The 26,432-nt window shown below is 59.9% G+C and overlaps 1 protein-coding gene across 2 annotated transcripts; it reads right to left on the reverse strand.

The window, feature by feature from the left end:
* Nucleotides 1-1,060: 1,060 nt before the first annotated feature.
* On the reverse strand, nucleotides 1,061-26,145 carry ZNF687 (zinc finger protein 687). Of its 2 annotated transcripts, none has more exons than XM_069878612.1 (9): nucleotides 26,111-26,145; nucleotides 9,484-11,743; nucleotides 7,035-7,213; nucleotides 6,089-6,265; nucleotides 5,475-5,637; nucleotides 5,032-5,328; nucleotides 4,416-4,528; nucleotides 3,984-4,125; nucleotides 1,061-3,170 (listed from the first exon to the last, which is right to left on the reverse strand). In XM_069878612.1, exons 2-9 carry the CDS (start codon nucleotides 11,722-11,724, stop codon nucleotides 2,697-2,699), a joined length of 3,786 nt encoding a protein of 1,261 aa, XP_069734713.1. In that variant the 5' UTR covers nucleotides 11,725-11,743; nucleotides 26,111-26,145; the 3' UTR covers nucleotides 1,061-2,696. The 2 variants fall into 2 exon arrangements, with proteins under 2 accessions (XP_069734713.1, XP_069734711.1); XM_069878610.1 differs by lacking the exon at nucleotides 26,111-26,145 and adding an exon at nucleotides 17,769-18,089.
* Between the last annotated feature and the right edge of the window lie 287 nt (nucleotides 26,146-26,432).

Consider the following 26,432-nt stretch of genomic DNA (forward strand, 5'->3'; position numbering starts at 1 on the left):
AATCCACGAAACCTTCAGGGCCTGGGGAGCGGGCCCGGTCTCCCCGCAGCACCTGCCGTGCCCTGGGCCTCCTGGCAGCACCGCGTGAAGGCTGCGGAGGCGAATCCCGACAGCCCCTTCCTTGCATGTTGGCGGCATCGCCCATCTCCAATCCTTCCTTTGGTTCTCCCACCCCTTTTCCTTCCCAACTTGCCACCTTTCCGTGAGCGCTGCAATCCCCTTGACCCCCCCGCTCCCGGCACAGGTCCCGCTCTGGCACCTGCAGCACCCACGGAACGAGACTCTGCGGAGTCTGGGTTGACTCCGTTCTGGGGATTCGGGACTCGGACGCCTCCTCTCCCTTCGGCAGGAATTCCTGGCTGGTTTCTTCCCTCGGCTGCGGGGGCTCAAGGGATCCCCGGGGTGGGGTTGACCGGGAGACGCTCCAGGAACGGGGGGCAGGAAGGGGCCCGGTGCCTCCCTGAGTCCCCCCACTGGACCCCAGGCCTCTCATCCCCCCTGGGGCAGATGGGGGGTGACCCGCCCTGCACCCCCATCTCCCACAACCCCCCCCCCGGCCCCGTCTCAGCCCGTCCTGCAGGTCAGACATGGTGGCAGCTGCCAGTGGCAGCCCTGTCCCTTGTCCCCTCCTTGTCCCAGCCACCCTTTCCCCCTGTCCCCTCCAATCTCGTCTCCCACTTGTTCCCCCCCAAGCCTTGTCCCCTTCTTTGCTCCCCCCGCCCCAAACCATTTTTCCCCCCCTCTGTGGTTGCAGCCCCCACGCTCCCTGCTCAGAATTCTTTGTTCTGGTGATTATTTAGCATTAAAACACAGAATTTCTGTTTTAAAACCAGCTGCCACCAGTGGCCAGGACCCTCGGCGGGGTGGGGGGGGGGAATAATCATAGAGGGGGGGCCAAGCACCCTAAAACCGTGGGCGCAGGCAATCACTGCCCTGGCCGGGGCCCCAGCTCTGGGAGCTCCCGGGAAGCGGGGATGGAAGAGGGGGGCACGGAGCCCCTTCCACCCCCGCTTCAGGGCTGGGGCAGGGGCTGTGGAAGCAAAACAGGGCACAGCAGGGGTTAAACCACTAAAAGTTTAATGAATCGCGTTATTACTACAAGAATAAAGGATACCTGAGAGCCTCCTGCAGTGCCCAAGTTACTGAAGCGGAATCACAACCCTAAAATCCGAGCGTCCCGTGTCCCCCCCCTCCCGCAGTTACAGACCCCGATCTGAAGGCACTGAGCGCATGAACCACCCCCCCCAAAGTACAAAGCGCGATTGGGTTTGTTTCCTGCCTCTAAAACTCGTAGAAACTTTTTTTAAGTTCTTCTCTTATCAAACAGCATTTACAGGGGGCGAAGCCCCGCGCGACGCAGCCGGGACGGGGCTGCTGCTTTGCTCTCCTTTTCGAAGCCCCCCCCGGCTCTGTGGATGCTGCTCAGCCGCAGCGAGGGGGGAAGCCCCCACGCACCAACATAGGAGCTAAAAAGGGGGAAAAAAAAAGACAACCCCCCCTTACTCCCACAGCGCAGGCCCGGAAAATAAGGAAAAAACCCCAAACAAAACCCAAAATCACGACAGAAGATGGTTTTTTGTCACTTTCAGTGTATGGAACGACTTTATAGAGCGTGTTAGCGGCGATCAAAGGGAGAGGAGCCAAAGGGAAGGGACTGAAATCATCACGCGCACAAACACCCTACCCCAAGCACAGGCGCTAACGGACAGGACAAGCAGAAAGTTCCTTTTTTTTTTTTTTTCTGGCTGGTTTGTTTTTTTTTTTCTTCTCCGTCCCCAAAGGTTTTGGGGCCGCAGGGCTGGCCCAGCCGAGCGCTCGCACACGCGTGTGCGCGGGGCCGCGGTTCACAGGGGGGGCGATGCCGACGCTCCGGGACGAGCCCCCCGCACTCGCCGTCAGCGGCTTCCCCTCCCCGCGGCGTCGCCCCCGCTCAGAGCACGGGGAGAGCCCAACCCCTCGGTGCAGCGCCGCGGTGCCAGGTTTGCGCAGACCTCACCTTTTTTTTCTTATTTTGGCTTCAATTTTCCTGCTGCCCAAGGCAAATTCCGTCCTCCTCCAAGAGAAGCCGCCAGCCCTGGGGAATGAAACGTCCGGAGGCCGAGGCGCCGCGGGTCGCTGCAGGGGGAGCCCAGGAGGGCTGGGGGGCATCTCTGCGATGAATTGGGAGCTGGAATCGGCTTCTCCCCACGGCCAAACGCAAAATAAGGAACATTCAAAAGGAAAATTAAAAAAAAAAAACCCTAACCGGTGGATTTTGCTGGGACGTCGCTGGCAGCAGAGACATCGCTGTTTGCGGCAGAGAAGCCTCCCCTGCTCCTCAGATCCTGCGGAGCATCCCGGAGGAGAGGAACCAGAGACCGACGGGGTTCAAGGGCGGGAGGTGCCGTTCTCCATCCTCATCCCCGGGAGGGACGTGGACGCGAGCGGCCGCAGCAGCGCCCGGGGGCCGCTGAAAGAACCGTTCCGCGTCCCCAGAGCTGGGCAGCCAGGCCGGACGCCGCTCAGCATCTTCTGTACAATAAAGCAGCTCAAATCCTGCCCCCAAACCCGCGGGCACGCGGAGTCGCGCAGGCCAGCCTCTCCTCCCTCTTCCTTTCTCGGAGCCCGGTGGAAACGCCGCCCGGGGATGAGGGAGCAGGGGGAGCGCGGGCGGGCGCCGGGCGCTTCTGTCCACGTCTCGTGCCCCGCGCGCAGCCCTAGTTGTCGGGGCTGGCGTTCTGCCGGGCGCGGATGAAGGCCATGCCGTGCGTGCGGAAGTGCGTCTTGAGGTTGAGTTGGCTGTCGAAGCAGCGGCCGCAAACCTTGCAGGAGAGTTTGCCGTCGGCCGCGTGCTGGGCGCCTCCTTCCAGCGGGCTCCGAGGCCCCGGCTCCTCCGCCTCGCCCGCTCCCTTCTTCTTCTTGTGGGTGATGAAGCGGTGGCGGTTGAGGGAAACCTGGGAGGTGAAGCAGAGCCCGCACTCCCGGCACTGGTGGGAGCTCTCGTCAGTCCGGTGCTGGGGAATGTGCTCCTGGAATTCGGCGGAGCTGCTGGCCAGGTAGCCGCATTTCCGGCAGCGGAAAGGAGCCTTGCGGTCGCCCTTGGGGGTTTTGGAGGGAGGGGTGGTGCTGTCCGGCTCCTCGCTGCACGAGTCGCCCTCGTCCGAGGACAGTTTCCGCTTCCGACCCGACACCTGCAGGAACCATTCCCATTAGCTTGAACAGTGTCTCATTTGAGCAGCTCCTGGCGTGACCCCAACCCGCGTGCGAGCTTCCCAACGGGCTCCCACAGGGATTTCAGAGAATCACCAGGTTGGAAGAGACCCACCGGATCATCGAGTCCAACCATTCCCATCAACCACTAACCCATGTCCCTCAGCACCTCATCCACCCGGCCCTTAAACCCCTCCAGGGAAGGGGACTCAACCCCCTCCAGCCCCCTCCCCAGCTTCGTTGCTCTTCTCTGCACTCGCTCCAGAGCCTCAACCTCCTTCTTGTGGGGAGGGGCCCACAACTGACCCCAGGATTCGAGGAGCGGTCTCCCCAGGGCCGAGGCCAGAGGGAGAAGAACCTCCCTGGCCCTGCTGGCCACGCCGTGGCTGATCCAAGCCAGGATGCTCATATGAGGCCCAAGCGGGGACCCCAGGAGCTCTGCCTTGGGTCAAGGGGCTCCCAAAACGCCTGGGACTCGCCCCTAGCAGCCCAGGGCCGCACAGCGAGCTGGAATGTTTTGCTGTTTCTCCCAGCAGGCAGCGAGCGGAGTCAGCCAAGTTCAGTCCCCGCTGGGCAGGGAGAGGCCAGAGCTGTGCCCGGACGGGGCCCGCACCCGCCCAGCAGGGCCAGGGCCTCGCAGCAGGAGGAGCTGCCGGTCCCAGGAGCTGCTGGATGTGTTGAGGCAACAAGCAAAGCAGGATCAAGGCTCGCAGTGACACCTTCAACCCTGCCCAGAAGCTCCACAAGGCCTCAGCCCTTAGCGAGCACCCCGAGAGACCCCCGAGACCTCGTACCTGCCCAGTGCCGGTCCCTATCCGGGCGATAACGACCTCCTGGCTCTTCATCTGGTCGGTCACCTTGATCCCGTGTCTCACCTGGATGTGTTTCTCCAGGATGAGGCGGCTGCTGAAGGTCCGTTTGCCCTCGGTGCAGTACCTGCCGGCCCGAGCAGGGAGCTGATGAGCGACACTGCCCCGAGGAGCTGAGCCCCACGCCTGCTCCAGCCCCGGCTCCCCTGGGAACGTTCCCTCAGGCACCCCGAGCCCTGGATCTTGCCACAAACATGCTCATCCGTGTCCTTTTAGAGGGTATAAATGCTCCGAGTCCCTCCCAGTGCTGCCGTTCCCTCCTAATTCCCAGTTCCTACAACTGCCCGGCTGAGGGACACCGGGGTCACCCCTAAAAAAACCCCTTTTCGCGCCAACCCCAGACAGAGCGGTGGGTACCGGCAGGGATAGACACGCTTGATCCCTTCGTGGTTGACTCGCACGTGTCTCCGGAGGCTGGGAGCGGAGCAGAACGAGCGCTCACACAGGTGGCACGGGAACTTCTTCACCGACTGCAAAAAAACCCAAAAAGACAGGTGGGTACGGCAAAGGGAACCGAGAGGCCGGAGCGCAGGGCTCCCTGCGGCCTGGAGAAGCCGGACGCAGGAATTCGGGGCTGCCTCAGTTTCCCTCTCCTTGCCCATCCCGCGGCGGTGCATTCGGATAACGGATACGTGGTCTCTGCTGCTCCCCAAACCCTCAGCCAGGGTGAGAACAACACCCAGACTGCAGCAGAACAGGCTCCGTGCCATGAACAACCCCTGCTCCCCTTCCCAAGGGCTCGGCCCAGCCGGAGATGCCAGCTTACGCGGAGCAGCTGAGAGAGCCGGGGGGGTTTAGCCTGGAGAAGAGGAGGCTGAGGGGAGACCTCATTGCTCTCTGCAACTCCCTGAGAGGAGGTTGTGGAGAGGAGGCAGTGCTGAGGGACATGGGTTAGTGATTGTTGGGAATGGTTGGACTCGATGATCCCGTGGGTCCTTTCCAACCTGGTGATTCTAGGATTCTTTCTCCTCACCTTGCCATGGTCCTTCTTCATGTGCGAGACGTACTCGTCGCGCTCTGGGAACCAGGAGTGGCAAACGCCACACGTCCACCCGCTGCACTTGGACTTGTTGACCGTCTTGCGCTGGAAGCGGCTCCGCTTGGTCTTGCGCAGCTCCGGGGAGCTGGGGGGCTCGTCCTCCTCGGTGGAGGACGACGACTCATCTGAGATCTTGGACACCGGCGTTTCCACAGGCTCCTGCTTCGGTGTCAGCAGGACAGCTGCCTTCTTCGCCAGGTCCTCCTTGGGCTTCTGGGGCTGGTGAGTGTTCTGGGAAGCAGGGACAAAGCTTTGAGGTTGGGATTTTCCCCCTCGGCACCAGAGCAAGGTTCAAGGAAAGATCCCGGGGCCTCATTGCGGCTCCCGGTGCAGGAGAGCACGGCAGTCCGGACCCCCCAGGCCCTTCGGAGCCGTACCTTGAGGTGCTCCAGCATGGTGCGCTTCTGGGCAAAGAGCAGCGGGCAGTCGGGACACTTGAAGACGCTGACGCGCTGGTTGAGCAGATGCTGGTCGAAGTGGGAGGAAAGCAGCGGTTTGTGGGTGAAGACGGTGTCGCACATCGCACACTTGTAAATCATCCTGGTGGAAGGAAAAAACACCCCTGTCATAGAATCATAGAATAACCAGGTTGGAAGAGACCCACCGGATCATCGAGTCCAACCATTCCCATCAATCACTAACCCATGTCCCTCAGCACCTCGTCCACCCGGCCCTTAAACCCCTCCAGGGAAGGGGACTCAACCCCCTCCCTGGGCAGCCTCGGACACTGCCCAATCACCCTTTCCATGAAAAACTTCTTCCTAATGTCCAGCCTAAGCACAGCCCAGGGCTGGAGCAGGAGAAACTGGGAAGAAGCCTTCGACTAGAGAGTGCAGAGCAGCACTGGGCGCAGTCAGACCCACGCCAAGTGATGGGGAAGCGGAACGGAGATGGATGAAGCTCCTGGTGCTGGTGTTCAGCTCTTTCCCCATCATCCCACCCTCTGAGGATGCTCCCCGTGGTCGAGGAGGGATGTACCGGGAAGACTTACTTGGATTGCTGGTTGCTGAAGCCGGGGTGCTGCGTGTAGACGTGGGCGTGGGCGCTGGGAGCCGACTTGAACGCCATGGGGCAGATGGGGCACTTGTGGAACACCTCGCAGTGGGACGTCTGGATGTGGGACTTGATGGAGTTGACGCCACCGAAGACCACGGCGCAGCTGGGGCACCTGGAGAGCGGGAGAGAGTGGGAGGCAACTGGAAGGGGACGTGTGGCACAGCGTGGGGGTTGGCCACATCACGGAAACGGAGCACAGGGGCCCAAAGCCGCTCCGATCACGGGGTTTGGGAAGAGCTCCTGCCTCACAGACACCAGGATCCAAACCAGCGTTGGGCTCTGAGAGGACTCCAGTTTGGAGCAACCCATCCTGCCCAGCGTTCGCGGATCCAGGGCGCACACGGCAGCTCATCAGGAGGAAAAGAGAGAGAGACTAGGGGGGTTCAACACTGCCAGCCATGACAGAGCAGAAAACAGTGGCCATGAGGTCCAGGGAGGAGGAAAAATCCCTTAGGATTAGCAGAGTGAGGGCTGGAAGAGGGGTGAAATGAGACATTCACCCTTAGCCCTGCACCCAGAACCGGTGGGGAGAGGAACATGGATTCCTGCCCCATCTGGAAAATGGGAACGTGTTGTGAATTTCATAGAATCACAGAACAGTTTGGGGTGGAAGGGACCTCAAAATCCATCTAGTCCCACCCCTGCCACGGGCCCTGCCACCTCCCACTGCATCAGGGGCTCCAAGCCCCATCCAACCTGGCCTTGAACCCCTCCAGGGATGGAGCAACCTGGGCCAGGGCCTCCCCACCCTCTCAGCGAAACATTTCTCCCCAAGATCTCATCTCAATCTCCCCTCTTTTGGCTCAGGATTTGGGACCTTCCCCTTCATTCCTGGATGTCCCTGGTCCCCTTGCCCCGCCTGGAGGCCGTGGTGCCCTTACCTGTACCCGACTCTGCGGGAGAAGTGCAGACAGGCCTCCTTCAGGTGGGCTTCGAAGTTGGCCAGCAGGAAATTGCCACCACACTCGGGGCAGACGTGGGGCGGGCGGTTCTTGTGCATCCGCTGATGAGCGCTGAAGCTGCAGCGGTTGGCCATGATCATGGGACACGTAGAGCAAACCTGGGCCAGAAGAGCATTGAGAGAAACCTTTGAGGGGATGATCTGTGCGCTCCAGCTCACTGGGTGACCATCAAGGGCGTCTGGGACGCAGCTGAGACCCCTTTTCCAGGCTTTTCATCCCAGCTGGGTCCCACACGCAGCACGTGCCCACTTGCTCCATAAAGGACTTGGGTGGGAGGAGTGGGGGCACATTCCAATCGGCTGCCAAAACCATTTCAAAACTTCCAGCGCCGCCAGGATCCTGACAGAGGGATGGCGAGGGGAAAAACTGCTGAGGACTCAAGAAAACCGGCTGGAGTTGCCGTGAACGACACGATAATCAGAGATCATAAAATCACCAGGTTGGAAAGGACCCAGTCCAACCATTGGACCGAGTCCAACCATTCCCATCAATCACTAACCCATGTCCCTCAGCACCTCGTCCACCCGGCCCTTAAACCCCTCCAGGGAAGGGGACTCAACCCCCTCCCTGGGCAGCCTCGGACACTGCCCAATCACCCTTTCCAAGAAATATTTTTTCCTGCTGTCCAGCCTGACCCTCCCCTGGTGGAGCTTGAGGCCATTCCCTCTCGTCCTGTCCCCTGGCCCTTGGGAGAAGAGCCCAGCTCCCTCCTCTCCACAACCTCCTCTCAGGGAGTTGCAGAGAGCAATGAGGTCTCCCCTCAGCCTCCTCTTCTCCAGGCTAAACCCCCCCAGCTCTCTCAGCCGCTCCTCTTCTTCTCCAGCCCCCTCCCCAGCTTCGTTGCTCTTCTCTGCACTCGCTCCAGAGCCTCAACATCCTTCTTGTGGGGAGGGCCCACAACTGACCCCAGGATTCGAGGAGCGGTCTCCCCAGGGCCGAGGCCAGAGGGAGAAGAACCTCCCTGGCCCTGCTGGCCACGCCGAGTCTGCTCCAAGCCAAGATGCCAATGATGATGAGGTGGGGTGAGGATGGAGGAGGAGCCTTTCCCAGCCAGATCCCAGGTGCGGGCTGCCCTCGGGCTCCTCTCTGCCGTTCCCAACCGGGGTCCCAAGCCAAGAGAGACCCACAGGTGATTCTGGCAGTGGAGCAACAACGGGGAGCAAGAACCCAGACAGGGAACGGCAGCGAAAGATGGGCCAGGAGGTGGAGCAGGGAGAAGGAGAAGGGAGAGGGGATGGATGGTGGCACGTGAGGAGCAGGATTAGGGAGGTTACGGCTTCAGCGCTCGCTGCGCCAAGGAAAATCTGGGGTCTGAAGGGAAAAATGCTCTTTGTGGGCAGGGAAAAGCCCGTCTGCTGGGCACTGGACAGAGCTGCTCTGGCTGGTGAGGATCCTGCCCTGCCAGCAGCTTCAGGTTTGATTTCCAAGGCCAAGAGCTCCCTGTGGATCCCGGGGAGCTGCTGCATCCACAAGGCAGTGGGGTCCTGCAGGAGATAAGGACAATTTCCCCCAGGTCTCCTGTCCCGGAGCCCCTGCTCTTGGTGCCCTCTTGCTGCTCCTGCCACAGACCCAGCACCCGAGGCCGTCGCTGGTAAAGTTCCTTAGGACAATCCATAGAATCACGGGAATCCCAGCGACCTCCGAACAGAAAGCAGGGCCAGGATACCCGCTTTTGAACAGCGTCCCCGCCGCAGCAGCAGCCTTGGAGTAAACAGAGTTACTAGGAAACAGCGAATTCCTTCTATGCAGTGAGGAATCCGAGGGGGCTGAGCGGCTCTGGACAAAGGGAAAGGTGAAGACGTGCCACAGGGAGGACAGGGCTCCTCCGTGGCCCCGTTCTCCCTCCTTCCCTTCCAACGTCAGCCCTCGGCAGCGTTAATCCTGCGCCTGCCGGCTCCTGCCCGCTCGAACAACCCGGAGGTGCTGGCAGCAGCAGGGAGCGCCCGGGATCTCGAGGTTGGCATTCAAAGAGGGGAAAGGAAAACCAACCCCGTGGCCCCTGGTGTCTCCAGCCTCCATTTGCGCTCGGAGGCAGCGCGAGAGGAAGCGGCGCCCTCGCCTCTAACATGGCTCCACGGGGCCGGCCGCGGCCTGCAGCGGGTGCCAGGGCTCCGGGGCACAGGGAGCCGCTCCTCCCTCCCGGCTCCCGCACCCACAGACACCCCCCAGCCTCCCTCTTTCTCTGCCCAGAGCCTCGTGGGCACAAAACTCAACGCCGGCTCGCGGCGTTTCCTTCCTGCGTGAGTTTTATACGGGGAGGAATGAGCAGGCGGGCGCCGCCGGGGGCCCATCCAGAGCCCTCCCGCATCCCCAGGGCTGCTTCCCCGCAGCTCTAAGGTCCGTGTCCCGCTGCCCTCGCCCCCCGTACCGTGCTGCTGGTCGTCCCCGTCGTCACTGCCTGCTGGAAATGCGCAGCCAGCCCGGCTTTGTCCTTGCACTGCTCCTTGCACTCCAGACAGCGGAAGCAGCTGTAGTTGCTCTGCTCGGCGCTGGTGCCGAGGGGCAGGATGGGGAGTTCCTGGACCCCGTTGGCGGCGACCAAGGCGTCCTGAGCCACGCCGGTCACTTTGCTGGCGGGGAAAGAGGTGACCGAGACCAGGGGCGTGATGTCCGGCTGTCCGATCATCTGATCCAAAGCGATAGGCCTCATGACCAGGTGGGAGCACTGCATCACCAGCCCCTTATCCTTGTGCTCCCGCGCATGCAGGAGCAAACTGCATTTGTTGAAGAAGACGAGGCGCTTGGTGCAGTGGTTGCAGGTCACCTCGATGCGCATGCTGCGCCGGTCGTAGTGGCGAGCCAGGCTCTTCTCCAGGGCGAAGGAGTCTCCGCACTCCAGGCAGCGGTAGCCGAAGGGCGGCAGCGCGAGGCTCGCGTCGGCCGGCGGGTTCAGGTTGGGTTTGTAGGTCGGCAAGAGGTTTTTGCTGTTGAGGATCTTGTTAAAGGCTTCCACGAGGCTGGACTGGCTGCGGGAGATGACGGTGCCCGCGATGGTCGGGGAGGGTTTCTGCGGCTGCACCATCACGACCGTGGTGCCGTTGACTTTCTGGTTGGCCGTGGTGGTGATGGTGCTGGTCTGAGTCACCGTGCTGACGTTAGTCCTGGTGTCGGCTTTGGGCAGGGTCTGCGGCACCAGGTTGATGATGTTCTTGGCCACGGCTTTGCCCGTCTTCGCCGGCAGCACCACGGACTTTTGCTGAGCCACGCTGGCAGCGATCAGCATGGCGCTGCTGGCATTCTGGATGGTGGAGACGGGCAGCACAGTCCCTTTGAGCTTGGTGCCGTTGCCAAGCTGAACGCTGACGATTTTGGGCCCCTCGATGGTTTTCAGGGGGCTGGAGAGCTCCATTTTCTCCTTGGGCACCTCCAGTGCGATCCCTTCCTCTTTCTCTGCCGATGTTGGGAAGCCGGCGCCCTCGAGAGCGGCCTCCTGAGAGCCCTGCTCGGCCGGGCCCTTGGTGGAACCCGGCTCCGAGTCCGACGAGACCCTAGTCACCGTCCGGGTGATGCTGCCACAGGACGTTTTGATGGTTTTAATCCGCACTTTGAGGGGCCGGGAGGAATTGGAAGAAGGGGAATCGTTGTTGTTGTCTTCTTCCTCATCGTCTTCCTCAGCGCTGGACATGCTCTGCGGGCTTCCCATCGACTTCTCCAGAACTTCCTGCTCTTCCTTGAGGGAAATGTTGTCCAGCGGCTTCGGTGAAGCGGGGAGCTGGGGGCTCTGCACCACGGGTGAGGGGGGCTTGAAGAAGGGCTCCCGGGGGCTGGCCGGGGAGCGCTTCACCTCGGGTAAGTTGCCGGCGCCGCTGTCAAGGTTTGAGTCGGAACCGGGCCAGGCCGCGATGGGGGAATCCTCCGTGGAGTAGCGCACGGTGACGGATTTGAGGTGATCCAAGGGGCTGTCGCCCAAGGTTGCGGCCAAACCCTTGGGGCCGGCTCCATGTCCCACCTCCTCCGAATCGGACTCCTCCTTCTTGATGCAGGCGACGGCAGGAGGTGACCCATTCGCTCCCCGAGCTTGGCTTGTTTCGAAGGACGCTGGGAACACCGCGGGCAGGTTTTCCGCGCTCTCCCCCAGGGGCTCCTTGCAGTCCAGCGACGGGGTGGGCGACGGCGAGAGGGAGGGCACGGCGAGAGATTTCTCTTTGGGTTTGCACTCCCGCGCTCTGTCGATCAGATTGGCAGCGTTGTCTTCGTTGGGGTCGGGGCTGAAAGGGGAGAAGATATCCAGAGGTTTGGGGCCTTTCTCTTTCCCCCAGCACTCCCCGTTGGAAGAGGCTTCCACGGACCTGGCGGTGGGGGAGCGGGGCATCTCGGTGGCACCGAAGCCGTTCTGCAGCAGGCGGGGGGCCAGGACGTGCCCATCCTTGCTCCGGCCGTCCAGCGCATCGAGCTGCTCAGGGCAGACGGTGTTTTTGACGATCACGCTGACCGCAGTGATGTCCGCGTGGGGCAGGACGTGGTCGGGGGGTCCCGGCTCCCCGGGGACTTGTTTGATGTGAGCGTCGGCTTCCTCGTGGCCGGAGTGGATGGCCTCGTTGGTGTCGATGTCAGGAATGTCGAAAGCCGCAAGGAGGTCATCGAAATCCGGAGTTTTCATGTCACCCATGGTGGGGAGATGCCAGAGGCTGCAACAAAGCAGGGAGAGGAGCATCAGCACCATGATGCAGACCAAGCTGTCGGATACAGATGGGAATTTGCTTCTCCTGAGCCCCTCACTAAGCATGAACCCCCAAACACACCTTCCCTCACACCCCTCGGGCTAATCCCAACACTTTCCAGCCTTTTCCCTTCCTCCGGTTGCGTGATCCCCAGCCAGGACAGCAGGAGGTTCAGCTGGATCCTAGCGCCCTGCGATTGATGCTGGAGCCCCTGGGACGCAGGAGAACTTCCCCGAGGCCGGTGCAACCCACAACAGCCCCACAGCGAAGGATCGGTGGGTGCCAAGGATCGTTTTGTCAGCACTGGAGAGCAGCAGAAGGAGCAAACGCCGCGCAAGGGGACCAGGCCCCTGGGGAAGCGTCCGTCCCCATCCCAGGAGCGAGGACACAGCTACAAGGAAGGCATCCGGACGGCAACAAGACGACTCGGATAAAGGGCCCCAAACGCAGAGACTGTGGAGCAAAAAAGGGAAAAACAAAGGAGACTGAGGGGAGACGGGACAACAGGTTTCACAACACGGCTGTGGTGGAGACAGAGGGAATAATGTTCCTCCTGTCGCTGCGGGCTGGGTCAGAAATCCCAGGATTAAGCTGCAGGCAGGGGACGCGGCTTAGACAGCATGAGAGGCTCCGATTTATAAGGATAACAAGGGAAAGGATCCTGCCAGGCAGGAGGACTGGGGATGCCCCAGGCGAGCAGCCATCTGGGGGAGCAGCGTGGGCTTCATCCACAGCGTTCTTCCTCACCCAGACCGGAGCTGGAAGGAGGGAAGGAGCAGAGCTTGTGCCTATCCCCTCCGTGGCAGCATCCGACCTCGGGGAAGCAGCAGCAGCTCCCACCGGGCCCGGGTCTCCTTGGAGGTGAGCAGCAGTGATCTCAGCTCCACTTCAGCTGTGTCCAAAGCAAAAAACTGCCTCGTGCGGCTGGAATTCTCTCGCCTGGCCTTCGTGCTCTCCATCACGGGTACCCGGTGGCAGAGCCGTGCTGGAGGCCAGAGGGAGCTCAGGAACTCCAGTCCTGCTCTCACACGCGGTTGGGTCTCTTTTTGTGCCTGGCAAACCCCGTCGTCCGCCCCGTTTGGCTCTTCTCCGGCTTAGCCGGGCTGAAAAGACTCCGTGGGTTTCCTGCAGACAGCTTAGTGAGCAGGCTTAGTCTGGCTTTATTTTTAACTCTCGCCGTAGGTCACCCCAAGGGGATCCACCGGGTGGGTGCAGCGCTGGGCCTGTGGGTCAGCGTGGAATCCGCTGCTCCGGAATCACGTTGGCATCAGCAGCCCCTTCCACCGACCCGCAGATCCCAGGCGGCAGCGCCCGGAGAAGCGCTCGCTGCTACCCAAAGCTCCAGCGAAGCCGAAAGGGATGAGGTGGCTCTGCAGGGAAGAGCAGCATTTCTTGCCTGGGGAAGCTCAAAGGAGTGGACATCGGAAGAAGCCACTTGGAAGAAGCTGAGGAAAAGGCTGACATCCACACCTCACAATGGAAAACCACTGAGGCTAAGAGCAGAGCCATCGTCCAACCAGGGATGTTCCCAAAGCAGTCATCCCTGAGGATGCTGCGGCACAGCCCTCCCCGCCCCAGGTGGATGGGGACGATCGCAACAGGACGATGGTTTCTGGGAGGTCGGGACGCACGGGAATGAGGTCGCAACCAGCCCAAGTGGGATTGTGCTTCCTTTTCTCCCCAAAACCTTATGGGGTTTCACCACATGTCCTGTTCTGCTTCGGGATGAAGCCAAAGAGCCTGCATCCAGGGGGTAGAGGCTGTTCCTAAGGAAGAGCCCCTCACTTCAATCCCAAACAACCCTGCTCCGTGCTGTTCAATATCCCCTTCCAGCATCGGCTCTGGGGAAAAGCACATATTCCTGGGAGAATGAGTTCACCCTGCTTTACCAAACTAGGCTGCTCCTCTGGGAAACGAAGGGCTCCAGCTGTGACCGCAGAGACAGAAGCTGTTGGACCAGAAGGAAAAGCACCAGGCTTTGAAACACTGCAGAAGGAGGTGATATCGAAGGCTCTGCTCCCCTTCCAGTGCTGCCAGCTGGTTCTCCAGCCTGGATCATCACTGAGAGCGGCGCAACACAAGGATATTTGTTTTCCAAATGACTCTTCTCATCACTGTTTAGGACACAAATATTTACAGCAAAGCAGAGAGAAGCAGGATGCTACGCTGGAAAAGATTCCCACGAGGAAAAGAGGCAACAAGAGGGAAATCCTCCTCTATCTAGCGTGGAGACAGGCAGCACCAGCTCCATCCTCACAGCAGCTTTGGGCAGCAGAGCCTGGAGGTCAGGGATGACGACAGATCCATCTTCAGGCTCAGTATCACTTTTCCCTGTGCCAGGGGATGGCTCATGAGTGACCTGGAGCACCTCCCACAATGAACAAATCCCCACCACGGCTCCCAAAAAAAAAAAGGAGCCTGGGACTGCAAACACGGAGGTGCCTGGAGGAGCATCACTCCCAGACAGGCCAGGGAACACCGGTGAGACGGTGAAGCTCACTGGGCTGAGCAGACCTGGAGATGCTGGCAGCGGCAACACTGCATGGCAGCCCAGCACCGGGCACAAGGAGGTCGCTCCCATCTCTGTTGCTGGTTGCGTCCCTGCCGGCTCCTCTTGCTCCTTCTTAAAGGAAACGAGATGCTCCATGTGCTGATCGTATTTAGTTGTGCTCCACTGTGAACCTGAATTCATTCTCATCAGAGCCTCCAATGGGGAGAGGAAAGACCAAGCCCACAGGACCCAATTCTTCTGGCCTCACGGATGGGTTTAAATAAAACCCACTGCTCCTTTTGAGCGTTAGCTTCCACTACTTTCTCCCCAGCCCCTCAATAAAAGGTTTCTGGCTTTTCCTGTCTCTAAACACCCTCGTCCAGCCACACTCCACTTTCACCATCCCGGCTTTTAAAAGCAAACTACATTACAGATCCCACATCTCTTTTTTCAAAGCTCACAACTCCAAGGCAGGGATGAAACCAGTTATGAACATTTACTGGCTTCTCCACTCTCCAAGACGCTCCTCAACTGGTAGCTTCACACTAAAAGGGCGGCTCCTCCTGCACAGGGCTGATTACACTGAGGCTTATCCATGTGGGGTGTTAATGGGAAGGTCTCCACCCTAAAAGAGGGTTTTTCTGTTGTCAGAAATCCTCAGAGCCCCCAGTGAATGCCCCAGGGGCATTGGCCCCTTCCAATGAAAGAGGAGCCATGGCCCCAGGCAGTAAGTCCCATCAGAGCGGAGATAGCTCCACCTCACAGAATCACAGAATCATTAGGTTGGAAAGGACCCATTGGATCATCGAGTCCAACCATTCCCATCAATCACTAACCCATGTCCCTTAGCACCTCATCCACCTGTCTTTTACACACCTCCAGGGCAGGTGACTCAACCCCCTCCCTGTTCCAGTTCCCAATGACCCTTTCCGTGAAAAATTTTTTTCCTGAACCTCCCCTCTCCCAGGCTCACACCAGGAGTTATTTTGGTGGCACAAAACACGACTGTTTTCTTAGGCAAAACCACTGTTTTCCAAAGGTGAAGCAAAGCCAGAGAGGGGGAGGGACGGGTATTTTTAACCCCACTGGCCAAGCAGTGTGGACAATCCTGTCCCACGGAGACAGAAGAGCTGACAACAGGCACCAACTTCAAGCAGAAGCAGCTCCTGGACGGGGCGAGAGCAGCAGGAGCCACGCTGGGATGCAGGACCCTTCCACGGCCACGTGGCTTCAAGCGGTCCCATCATCCATCGCCGCAGTGGGCACCTCTCCCCTGGCTTCACAGTCTGGGAAACGGAGACGTGGGGAAAGAAAGAGGCAGAGATCCACCCCGGCTGCGGGAAAGATCCCCAGATCCGCTCTGGATGCGATGAGGAACACCAGAAGGTTGCCAAACTTGTTTGCCAGCCTGCCCAGGAGATCTCAGCCCCAGCTCTAAATTAGAGGCTAGGAGACTCCCCAGGTGGAATTCCCCACTCTGTGATCCCGACTCCTTCCAAAACCACATCAAAGCACGCGGGGGGCAGGATCACCCCGAGAAACACCCCACGGAGATGGATACCTTGATCCCTGGCCAGAGAAGGGAGCTGCCACAGGCTGCCGAGTCCAAAACCACAGAGGTACCAGCTCCCCTTTCCTACAATCACGGAATCACAGGATCATTCTGGTTGGAAAAGCCACCCAAGATCAATTCCAACCATCAATCCAACCTCACCGTGGGACTGACCCCTGTCCCCAGGTGCCACAGTCACAGTTTGTGAACCTCTCCAGGGCTGGGGACGCCCCCACTGCCCTGAGCAGCCTCGGCCAGGGCTTCACCACTCTGGGATGGAATTGTTCCCACTATCCCATCTAACCCTCATCCCACCCCTTGTTCCTTGGGAGAGCGACCCCCGTCTCACTACCTCACTTCAGGCAGTTTTAGAGAGCGATAAGGTCTCCCCTCTCCAGAAACGGAGCCCCTGGGGAACTAGGTTACTAGTTATGGGAACTGGTTACTGGTTAGAAGAACTGGTTACTAGTTACGGGGCTGGAGCTGAGAAGCAGGGCAGCCAACGCCGTTATTTGCCCAGTGAATCCCACCTCAGCCATGGCCCAACTCTCGGTTTCGGGCAGCTGGAGAGCAGGAGCTGCAGCCGGGACACCTCTCAGCTGCTCCCTGGCTCCAAAATTCAGGCTCCTGCATTAGGAAGAGCAGGAGGTTGGGTGAGAGGCCCTGGGCTGCTGTCCTCCGTGCACGTCAGAGACAATAAAACCCCACCAGCTTCGGAAGAACAACCATGAGGAAGAGGAGATCCTGCTTCCCAGCTCCACCAGACCGGCAGCTCCAAGCCTGGAGCAGCGCAGGCATCTCCCTACCAGATTCCAGGAGTTTCTGGGATGATCCCAGTCCTGTTAGCGATTTGGGAAAGCTGGACTGGAGCTTGAACCGCCCCAGCTCCACTGCCAAGACCTTGAGTCAGTCCCAGCGAGGGGAACCCTGCAAACCCCCAGAGGTCAATCAGGCTCCCAGCGAGCAGCTGCTGAAACACAACTGTTATTCTTACGACTCATTTGCTTATTTACTCTACCACGAAACAGATAAAACGTAGTTAAAAAACCTCCTCTCTGGCAGCCGAGCCTCCCTCGCAGGTTCCTTCGGAGGGGTTTGCCCACCGCTTCAGGACGCCGGCACCGAAACCCACGCGGAGAGAGCGCTGACCCCTCACCACACGCATCCCCCACATCATCATCCCACACCCCCTCCGCGTGCCAAACCGGAGCGATCCTCCACCTCGCACATCATCCCCACATCGGAGTTGCCTTAAAACCTATTTATAGGATTTCAAGCCCCCAACCACCCGCCTGCGCCCACCGCTCGCAGGGGTTTTGGGGATCGGCGTTCCCAAGGGGAGCCGCAGCCCTGCCAGCCCGGGGCTCCGGCTCATCGCTCGCCAGGACTCACCGTGATGCCGGAGCCCCCGGAACGCTTCCCACCGCGCAGACGTGGCCCAGGACCGGGGCCCCCAGCCCGCTGGGGCGAGCGCGGCCGTCGCTCCGGAGCCGCTCAAGACAAGAGCCCGAAAGCTGCGACTATTTCAAGGGCTTTGCTATTTTTAAAAGCTGCTTTTCCTGTTTCCCTTCCTGACCGTGGCGGGGGCCGCTGCTGCCTACAGCCGCTTTGCGCCCCAACTGCCGGATTCGCCCTCAAAACGAGGGCTCCGGCGGCGAGTTCGGGTGGGTTGAAGCCCCCAGCCCCGCGTCCACACGCGTGGGAGGCCTGCGGCCCTGCTCGCCGCTGCGTCCGAGGCCAGCGGGATCGCCACACTCCGGCACCACGTGACAGCGAGGATTAGCTTCCGAGGCACGGAGGAAACCTTGGACAAAGCTGTCCCCGTGCCGCTGCTCCCGGGCCTCGAGCCCGTGGCCTCCTTCCAGCCGCCAGCGCCCAGGGAGCCCTGCGGGAAAACAAATCCCTGCTGTGGGAATCTGCAAAACACAGAAAAACACGGACGGGCTCACCTGGCTGAGCGGATGGCTGCCTCCTTTCTCCTCCCGGAGCTCTCGGAGCTGTTTTAAACCCGATCCCCTGCTAAAAGCTCCAGTCTTTGTGCAGAAGAGACGTCACCGGAGGGAACAACTGTTTTAATGAGGCGGAGGAGAGCGCGTGTGGCGTTCTCCAACCTCGCTCCCCTCGTGGACAAACCCTAGAGATCACAGGGAGGGGGAGGACGGAGACAAATTCCCCAAGCAACAAACCCGCAGCACCTGGCGCAGCTTCTCTCCATTCCGCTGCCTCCAAATCCTCCCCGGCCCCACTGGCAACTGGTGGAGGGGAGGGCAGGAAAGCCAAGCACTCGGTTATTGATGCAACGGCCAAGGTTCATCTGTTCTCCTTCCCTCCAGGGGCACCTCCTCCCGCTGCCACATGGGTCAGAGCTGGGGATGGGATCATAGAATCATGGAATCCTGGAATGGTTTGGGTTGGAAGGGACCCCAAAGCCCAGCCAGTCCCAGCCCTGCCATGGGCAGGGACACCTCCCACCACATCAGGGGCTCCAAGCCCCATCCAACCTGGCCTTGAACCCCTCCAGGGATGGGGCAACCTGGGCCAGGGCCTCCCCACCCTCACAGCCACTTTAGAACCCCGAGGAGGGGGTTGTTTAAGCGGTTTCATAGAATCACTAGGTTGGAAAGGACCCACTCGATCATCAAGTCCAACCATTCCTATTAATCACTAGACCACATCCCTCAGCGCCTCATTGAAGTTTCTCCCTGCAACGCACCCAGGGCCTGCTCCAGGGTATCTCCGAAAAGGAAAACCTGTGGAGAGCAGCCGGACAGAGCCCTTCCCCCAGCAAGAAGCCAAAATCAACTGAGTTTCAAGTGACACAGAGCAGAGTCATTTTATGTCCAGATTTCGGGGGGCTGGTGGTAGAAAACCCCGTCCCCAACCTGCACGAGTTTACTCTCCATCTCCAAACAGCGTTAACACCAGCAGAGCTGGACCAGCACCTGTCCCAGCACCGTCTCCCACCATCCAGGCTCATTATCATCAACGGATCCCACCCTGCTGAATCTCCACAACTGCTGGAGCTACATCCAGCTCCTCTGTGCACGCCTCGTCCCGCTGGGAATCGCCTCCTGGGATCCAGCGCGGTGCCACGGCCTCCACTTACACAGCTCGTTAGCCGCCCCACGCTACCTTCCACAACTCTAATTAGTGTGGCTAATTGAAACGGCAGAAGGGACTGAACCAGACTTGGGAAGAGAAAACACGAGTCAGGAGAGAAACAAGTTAAGAACAGCTCTTGCACATTAGAAGTATTTCATTCCACGTCTGTGGATCTGAAATCAAAATCTGTGGATTCACGGCCATGGAATTAAATCTCTTCCACCTCGTTTTCTCCTCCTCTTTGGGGAGGAGATGTCACCTCCTGCTCTTTGGGATGAAGGAAGCAGGCAAAGAGGAGCAGCCAGGGCACCAAAGGGCGCTCGATGGGATCTCCGCACCCGGCAGCCCCTCCTCGTGCCGCTCTCTCGCACTCGTCTCAAGCTTTGCTGCGATCCCAACTGCTTTTCCACCTTTTCCCACGCACCTCAAGCCATCCAGACTTCCACGGCCGCCACCCCCGCTCCCCTCGCAGTGCCATAACCACAGCTCCAGTTCCAATCCCGGCACCCAACCCTCGCCACGAGATTTCCCTCTGCTTCCCGATCTCCAGAGAATTCGTTTATCCAGCAAATCCACCCGCGGTGGCAAACGCTGCCCGCGCTCTGCTTCCAGAGTTCCCGGCCCAGTACCTGATGGGAAGGAGCTTCTGGATGGATCGGAGAGGGAGGAAAAAGAGGAAAATAGAGTGGGGGGAAGGGGCAGAGAGAGGGTGACAGAAGGCAAGGTTAAATCCTGCTCCCAGCACGGCATCGCGAGGCCGGGGCTCAGTGAGGCAGCGGGAGGGGAGACTCGGAGGGGAAAAAAGGGAGAGACAAATCAAATAGCCCAGCACCCAGCTCCCCTGCACTCTGCGCTCCAGGAGGGGGTACGGTGCTGGGAGCAGGAGGTCTTTCCCTGCCGCCTTTCCCCAGCGCCGCAGCCGAATGCCGGAGCGGCTCCCCCTTGCCAGCCACCTGCCAGCACCGGGAGCCAGAAACGGGGCAGCACGGGGATGTCCGGACTCTGCTGCATCGAACCACGATGTTCGGCTTCGCCAGCAGCGTTTGCATCGCCTCCTCCGCTGAAAACCCAAAGCAAAGTCCTCAGTGATTCCAAGAGAGGCTCTTCCCTCTCTCCAACACACATCCCAGGATCTCTGGGGTCTGCATTTGCACCACCCTCCACGTGGCTTAGCCAGACCAGAATCCCCCACACAGGGGAAACGAGTTAGAATCCCTGCGCTCCCCCACTCAGAAGGCTCCAAGGATGCCGTGGGGCTTCTAAAAGTGCCCAGACCCACGTGGGCGAGACATCAGGCAGGGAATATTGCCCACTGGGGAGCGCAGACCACCCCTCCAGCCCCTCGGAGCGATGCAGCAAGGCAAAAGGTGCGGCCTCTCTGGTTTTGGGATCCTCCAAGGGGGACCAGCCCAAGCCAAAGCCCAGGAGCACCCAGAGGCCAAGCTGACCAGTTCCCTCTTCTTGCCCTGACCGGGGCTGTTGAAGCTCCGAGAGGCAGGCAGCAAGGAGGTGAGCTCACGGCAAAGGCAGCGCCTGGGGAGTTTCATAACCCATCCTCTCTGTGCCAAATCCCCCAGGCTCCTCCTGCACAGAGGGAAACACGCACACAGTGCCCGAGGCACCCGGCTTTGAGAGCTCCATTGCCCTGCTCCTAGCAGAGAAGCTGCTGCCCGAAGCCCCACATCCATTTAGATCCACAGAGAAACCCCAAAGCACCTAAGGGAGCTCTACAGACCAGTTTGGAATCCCAGAGCTAATGGAAACCTCCCAGCAGCACAGGAACCAGCGCTCCAGGTCCTTCTCTTCTCCTAGCTGGAGGCACCAGATGCCCCTTGTCAGCATGAAGCCCCTTGCGTGTCTCGCTTCCCAATGACACCAATGACACAATCCCAGCAGCGCTTGCTCCAGCACTTCAGGCTCTTTTTTTTGGTCCTTTTTTTAATGCAAACATGCCTGGATACCCAGGATAACGGCAAACACTGCTGCCAGAGCAGCTCCTGCGGGCAAGGAGCCGATAACCTGTCCATGAGGACTGGTCTGTACAGAGCAGCCCCAGCCCACGCTTCCCAGCACTTCCCATCCCAAGGCCAAGGGGACAAAAAGGGTGGTGAGATTTGATCTGGCTTCGATTTGGATTGAACCCAGAACACCTGGATCCATATTCCCAGCAGCAGTTATTGAGGTTGGAAACAAGCACCTTGGTTTGAAGGAAGCAGCCAGGCAGGTTTTCCAGCCTCCCAGCTTGGGTTCAGCTTTGAGGGAAGATGCTCCCAACAGACCCAGCTGGCTGTTTGCTTCCAATCCGTCCTCTCCAACATCTCCAGCCGCACAAACTGAGTTTCTGCTGGAATAATACACTCCATGGCACTGGGAATGCTCCGAGATTTCTTCTCCTTAGAGCCTGTTGTCTTCCATCGTGTTCCAGGCAGGAAACCTGCAAGGGTCTGATCCATCCTTCATCCCCACAAGGAGGAGGTGGCAGGGTAGACTGCAGGGTGGCTCTCGCTGAGCCTGGCTACCAGCTCACAGACAGGAACAGCCGCTTTAAGGCACTCCAAGAGTTTAATCATTAATTTTTCCCAATGAAATCCACTGCCTAATGGGGTGGGAAGCTGCCTGGCCCAAGGGAAGCCCTGCACCCCGCTGCTGACACCCCTCAAAAAGGACTCTGACCGTCTGTCTTTCCTCTCTGAGGGCAACAGGTAGAAAATTCTCCTCAGCCGGGTGCTCCATAGGCCATTTGAAACCCTCGGCATTGTTTTCCCCACTCCAGGCAGCAGCAGGGGATTAAAACTCCAGCCATTATGTGCATGGTTTGTGCTCCATTGTGCTGAGCTCAGCCGTCCCTCCACATTAACATCCAACCAGGTCACACCACACGTCCATCCAGCCCAGCGCTCACCCCGCGTCGTCTCCTCCACGTCCACGTCCACCCAACCTCCAGAGCTCGGACTGGAGCTGAGTGAGCCGAGCAGGAGAAACGCAGGGCGCTGGCAGCGGTTTCCGAAGGATCACGGCCATCCCATGGCCCACGGTGCTCCACACGGGGCGGCAAAGCCACCTCTGCCACCCAGAAATGCGAGGATCCCTTCCTATCCTTGCTCTGGAATCTGCACGTGCACGCTCTACGCAGCAGCCGTTCCCCTTCGGAGAAGCCCCAAACCCAGGGACTGCGAACAGAAGCAGGAAAATCCCCTTTGGACCCCCACTGGCAACGCAAACAGGGTGGTTTGGTCCCCCTGGGGTTGGCTGGGTGGCTTGGTCTGGCCACGTAGGAGATTTTGGTTTCAATACATAAATAAAAGCCATAAGCCGTATCTCTCCAAAAGGGCTCACCAGCTCCCACAAGGCACCTGTGTCCCCAGCACATCCAGTGCCACCCGGCCTCACGCTGCCGACGGAGGCCAAAAAACAAAGCTTTGCACCCAGCAGCATTTCCCTTTGCCTTTTCTTTCAATTGTCCCAGATTTAAAGTTCTACGCAGAAGAAAATAGATTTTCTCCCCATCACCTCCCCAGCAGCGCCTGCAGCCGCCATCCACCTGCTGCCTCCCATTTCCCAGAGGCCGAAGGATTAGCTGGAGGACAGTGCAGGGAGCTCTTGGGTTGTGCTGGACATCCTGAGCTGAAATCCCTCTCATTAATCCCCGCAGCAGCTCAGCCCTCTCGGAGAAGGACACAGCATCCCGCATCCGGGCTGCTCCACCTCCTCCAAACACTCCTGGAGCTCCTGGAAACAACTTTCTTGCCACTTTCGGTCTGAAGATGCTGAGCTACAAAGGTTGAACCTTGGTTTTTAACTTTATAAGATGGATTTTGGATTGCTGTAATTAAAGTAATTAAGAATTGTGGTCTCTCTGTTCCACATGCTCGCTCCTTGGGGATCCCTCCCTGCTGTTTGGATCACAGGCGGAAAAGTCCCACCTGGATCTCCCTCCGATGCATCAGAGGGAAGGAAACCAGGAAAAGAGAACGGTTCTGGTTCTAGGGCAGGGCCAGACCTGGTGGCATCAGCCCCAGGGTTTCTCTTCCCGCAGGTTTTGCAGCAGCAGAAGCCACAAAAAGCAAGAGGGAATCTCAAATCCGATGCAAAGAGCAGGAGGAGACACTCTCAGCTCCACACAGCAAACCCAGACTCGGATATGAACGGATTGCACTGAATTCCAGCAGAAAAGGTGTTTCATCAGGAAGCGGAGCAGGAAACTCTGTTATTCCCTGTCCCCCGTCCCCACAGGTTGGGGAAATCCAGGGAGGGGAGCCCGGCAGCAGGTCCCAAGCTCCATCCCGGCACAGAGCGCAGCTGCCAGGCAGCGATGCCACATCCCAACCGGAGCCTGGCTGGGGATTAAATCACCACATGTTCAGTCTCTCCCATTTGCCGACTCCAGAGATCCCAGAACAAACGAGTGGAGATGAGATCCAGAAATCCCAACAACTTGGCCAGCCTGAAAAATTCAGTTTTTAAGCCCTGGCAGGCATTTATGTAGCCACAATCAGCAGAAAGCAACCGGAACATCACCAGCAGGAGCGTTGTGTTCCCAGCCTGACCAGGATCCGCGCTGGCGTCCGTGGAGAACGGCTCGGTGCTTCCAGGCCGACATTTCATGGAAGAGTGACCAGGATCTCCCCGAGCGCTCAGCCTCACGACGCTGCCCTCACCGGGATCGCTTCCGCACCGTGAGCAGTCATCTCCATCCCAGAAGTTTCATAGAATCATAGAATCACCAGGTTGGAAGAGACCCACCGACAGGAAATCCGTACAGAAGGGAAGGACACAGCGAGCTCCCTCGCTCCCATCCCACGCCGCAACAGCCCCGCACCGCAGCCCTAGGAAATTCCTAGCAGGAGGAACCAGGGATTCACAGGAGCAGGGATCAGGCCCACCAGAACCCAACTAGGGTGGAATCAACCCAAGAAACAGGAGACAAACGCGGTTCCTGCACAACAACAGGAGCCTCAGGTGCTGCTGGTCACCACGGGAGATCCTGAGCTGCCTCCACGCTGGTGCCACAGACAGAGCCGGGCATTTCTGCTGGTTTGGAGCAGTTCCGACGGGGAATCCAGGCTCTCTGACATCCCAGGCATCCAGATTCACACCAAGAATGCTGGTAGAGTTCACCGATCCTTCTGCTCCTCCCCAGGATCCTTCTGCTCCTCCCCAGGAACGCTTTGGGGACAAAGCCTTTGGAAAGCCCCTCTGCCAGCCCCCCACCTCCACTGGCACAACTGCCTGCAGGTGACACGGATCCTCTTCTCCTCAGACACCCTAAAAATCATCCTCTGGGGCAGCCGTGCCGTAGGCAAGGCACAATTCCTAATGTGCTGCTCAAAACCTGCGGATGGAGGCTGTTGGAGCTCCCTGCTCCCATTCCAGGGCAATCTCCTTGCATTAAACTCATTTCAGCCGGCACTCGCAGCCCCCACGCGCGCCAGGACGCCAGCACCAAGGGATGAAGGGATTTGACAGAGATCGAGACCGAGAAATGGGAGGCCAAGAGAGAAAAGAACCTGAGTCATAGAATCACTAGGTTGGAAAGGACCCACTGGATCATGGAGTCCAATTCGAGTCTGAGTGGAACCGAGGCTTTCTCGCCACCAACCCACTATCCCTCTTTCAAACCAAAATCTTGGGAGGCTTTCAGGGAAGCAGCCGAGACTCCAAGGAGCAGACGAGCTGCCCCATCAAAATGTTCACTGTCAGAGGCCTCGAACCCCGCTGAGCTCCTCCAGGAGCAGCAGCAGAACTTTCCTGTATCCTTCGCTATTCCCAGCTTCCTCCCTGCGGGATGGATCTAGATCCCAGTTCGGGATGGTGCCCGCTCCTCCGTGAGCCTCTCCCTGCATCTGGAACCACAAGCTTCCCAATCCTCGCAGCAAGTTTCTCAATTCCTCCTCGAGACCTTCCCGATTCCTCCCAGCCATCCCCAAGGAGGCAGAGAGATGAAAACACCAAGGCTACGTTACCAAGCAGCCACGGGAGCCTCTTCACGCGCCCCGTATTCTCTTCCCCCATCAAAACCGGAGCGAGAACCTCCACCCAAACCCACAGCACGGTTCTTCCCAGGATGCTGGGGTGCGACAACCCGTGTGTCCCCGTCCTCAGGACACGGGCGCCTGGAGAAAACCGGAGCAGAACCTGACAGCTCGAATCCAGCCTGGCTGGGGGGCTCACAGGGCTTCTCCTCAAAAACTGCAGGAGGAAGAGAGTCCCCCAGGGAAGCAGAGCCCCAAAACGAGACACCACCTTGTTTGTAAGCGATGTCCCAGCTGGGGCTGCCCCTTCCCAAGGCAGGGGGGAGGACAGAACTCAACCCCCAGAGCTCAGGATGGAAAGAGCAGCGCCAAACCCCAGGGATTGAGCGAGGGGGCTGGGGAGGAGAGGAGCATCATCCCCTCCCCAACGCCTCCCCCAGGCACGGGGGGGCCTGGCCAGAAACACCCCCCCAACCCGTCCCCAGAGATGCTGGGGGAGAGGGAACCAGCCTGGGTCTCCCCAGGAGAGGCAGGGGGGCACCCCAAACCCCCACCGCGGGAAAGGGATGGGGATGCAACCCCAAACACCGCTCAGCCGCCCCCCATCCCCATCCTCCCTCCTCCGCAGGAATGACCTGGAGGCCCCCCCCAAGCCCGATTCTGAGGGGGATGGGGCAGGATCACCCCTAGGCTGCCCCCCCCCCATCTCCCAGGGGCAAACGCTGCCTCCCCACAGCCTGGGCGGGGCGGGGGGGCGACCAGGACCCCCCCATCCCCTCCTGCAGCACCAAGGGGGGGCCGGGCTGCTGCCCCCCAGAACGGGAAAGGGGGGGTGGCCCCAGACCCCCATCCAGCGCTGCCTGAGCTGGGGGGGGGGCATCTCAGCCCCCCCTCTAGCCTCAGGATCCCCGTCTTCCCCTCCCATCGATACAGGCCATACCCAAGCTCCACTCCAGCTCCCTTTTCGCCCCTCCCCGAGGCCCGGGATCCCCCTGAAGCCCCCCGAGAACGGCGGGTCCCGAGCAGGGGGGCTCTGCCATGAGCGCCCCCCCCCGCTCTAAACTCCAGGCCTGGGCCCCCCCCCCGAGCCCCAACCACCCCCCTCCGGGCCCGGGACCAACCCCTCCGATATACCAGCGGTTCCTGAGATAGAGGAAGGTCATTGCCAGGTCTGTACCCCCCTCCTCAACGCGTCGTGTCCCCCCCCGCCCCGGTACCTGAGCTCGGGGGCGGCCGCCTGGGTCCCCGCCGCTTCCTGCTGGCCTCGCGCCCCCGCCCCGCCCCGCCCCGCGCGCGCGCCCGCCCCCCTCGCGCCCCCATTGGCTGAGCCGCGCGCCAGTCCCGCCCCCCCCGCGCTCCCATTGGTTGAGCCGCGCGCTAACTCCCGCCCCCGGGCGCTTCCATTGGTTGAGCCGAGTGCTGTTCCTGCCCCTCTGCGCGCTCCCATTGGTTGAGCCGCGCGCTATTCCCACAACCCCCCGCGCTCCCATTGGTTGAGCCGCGCGCTATTCCCACAACCCCCCGCGCTCCCATTGGTTG

Source organism: Phaenicophaeus curvirostris, chromosome 29 (genome assembly GCF_032191515.1).
Source record: "Phaenicophaeus curvirostris isolate KB17595 chromosome 29, BPBGC_Pcur_1.0, whole genome shotgun sequence".
Classification (NCBI taxonomy): Eukaryota; Metazoa; Chordata; class Aves; order Cuculiformes; family Cuculidae; genus Phaenicophaeus; species Phaenicophaeus curvirostris.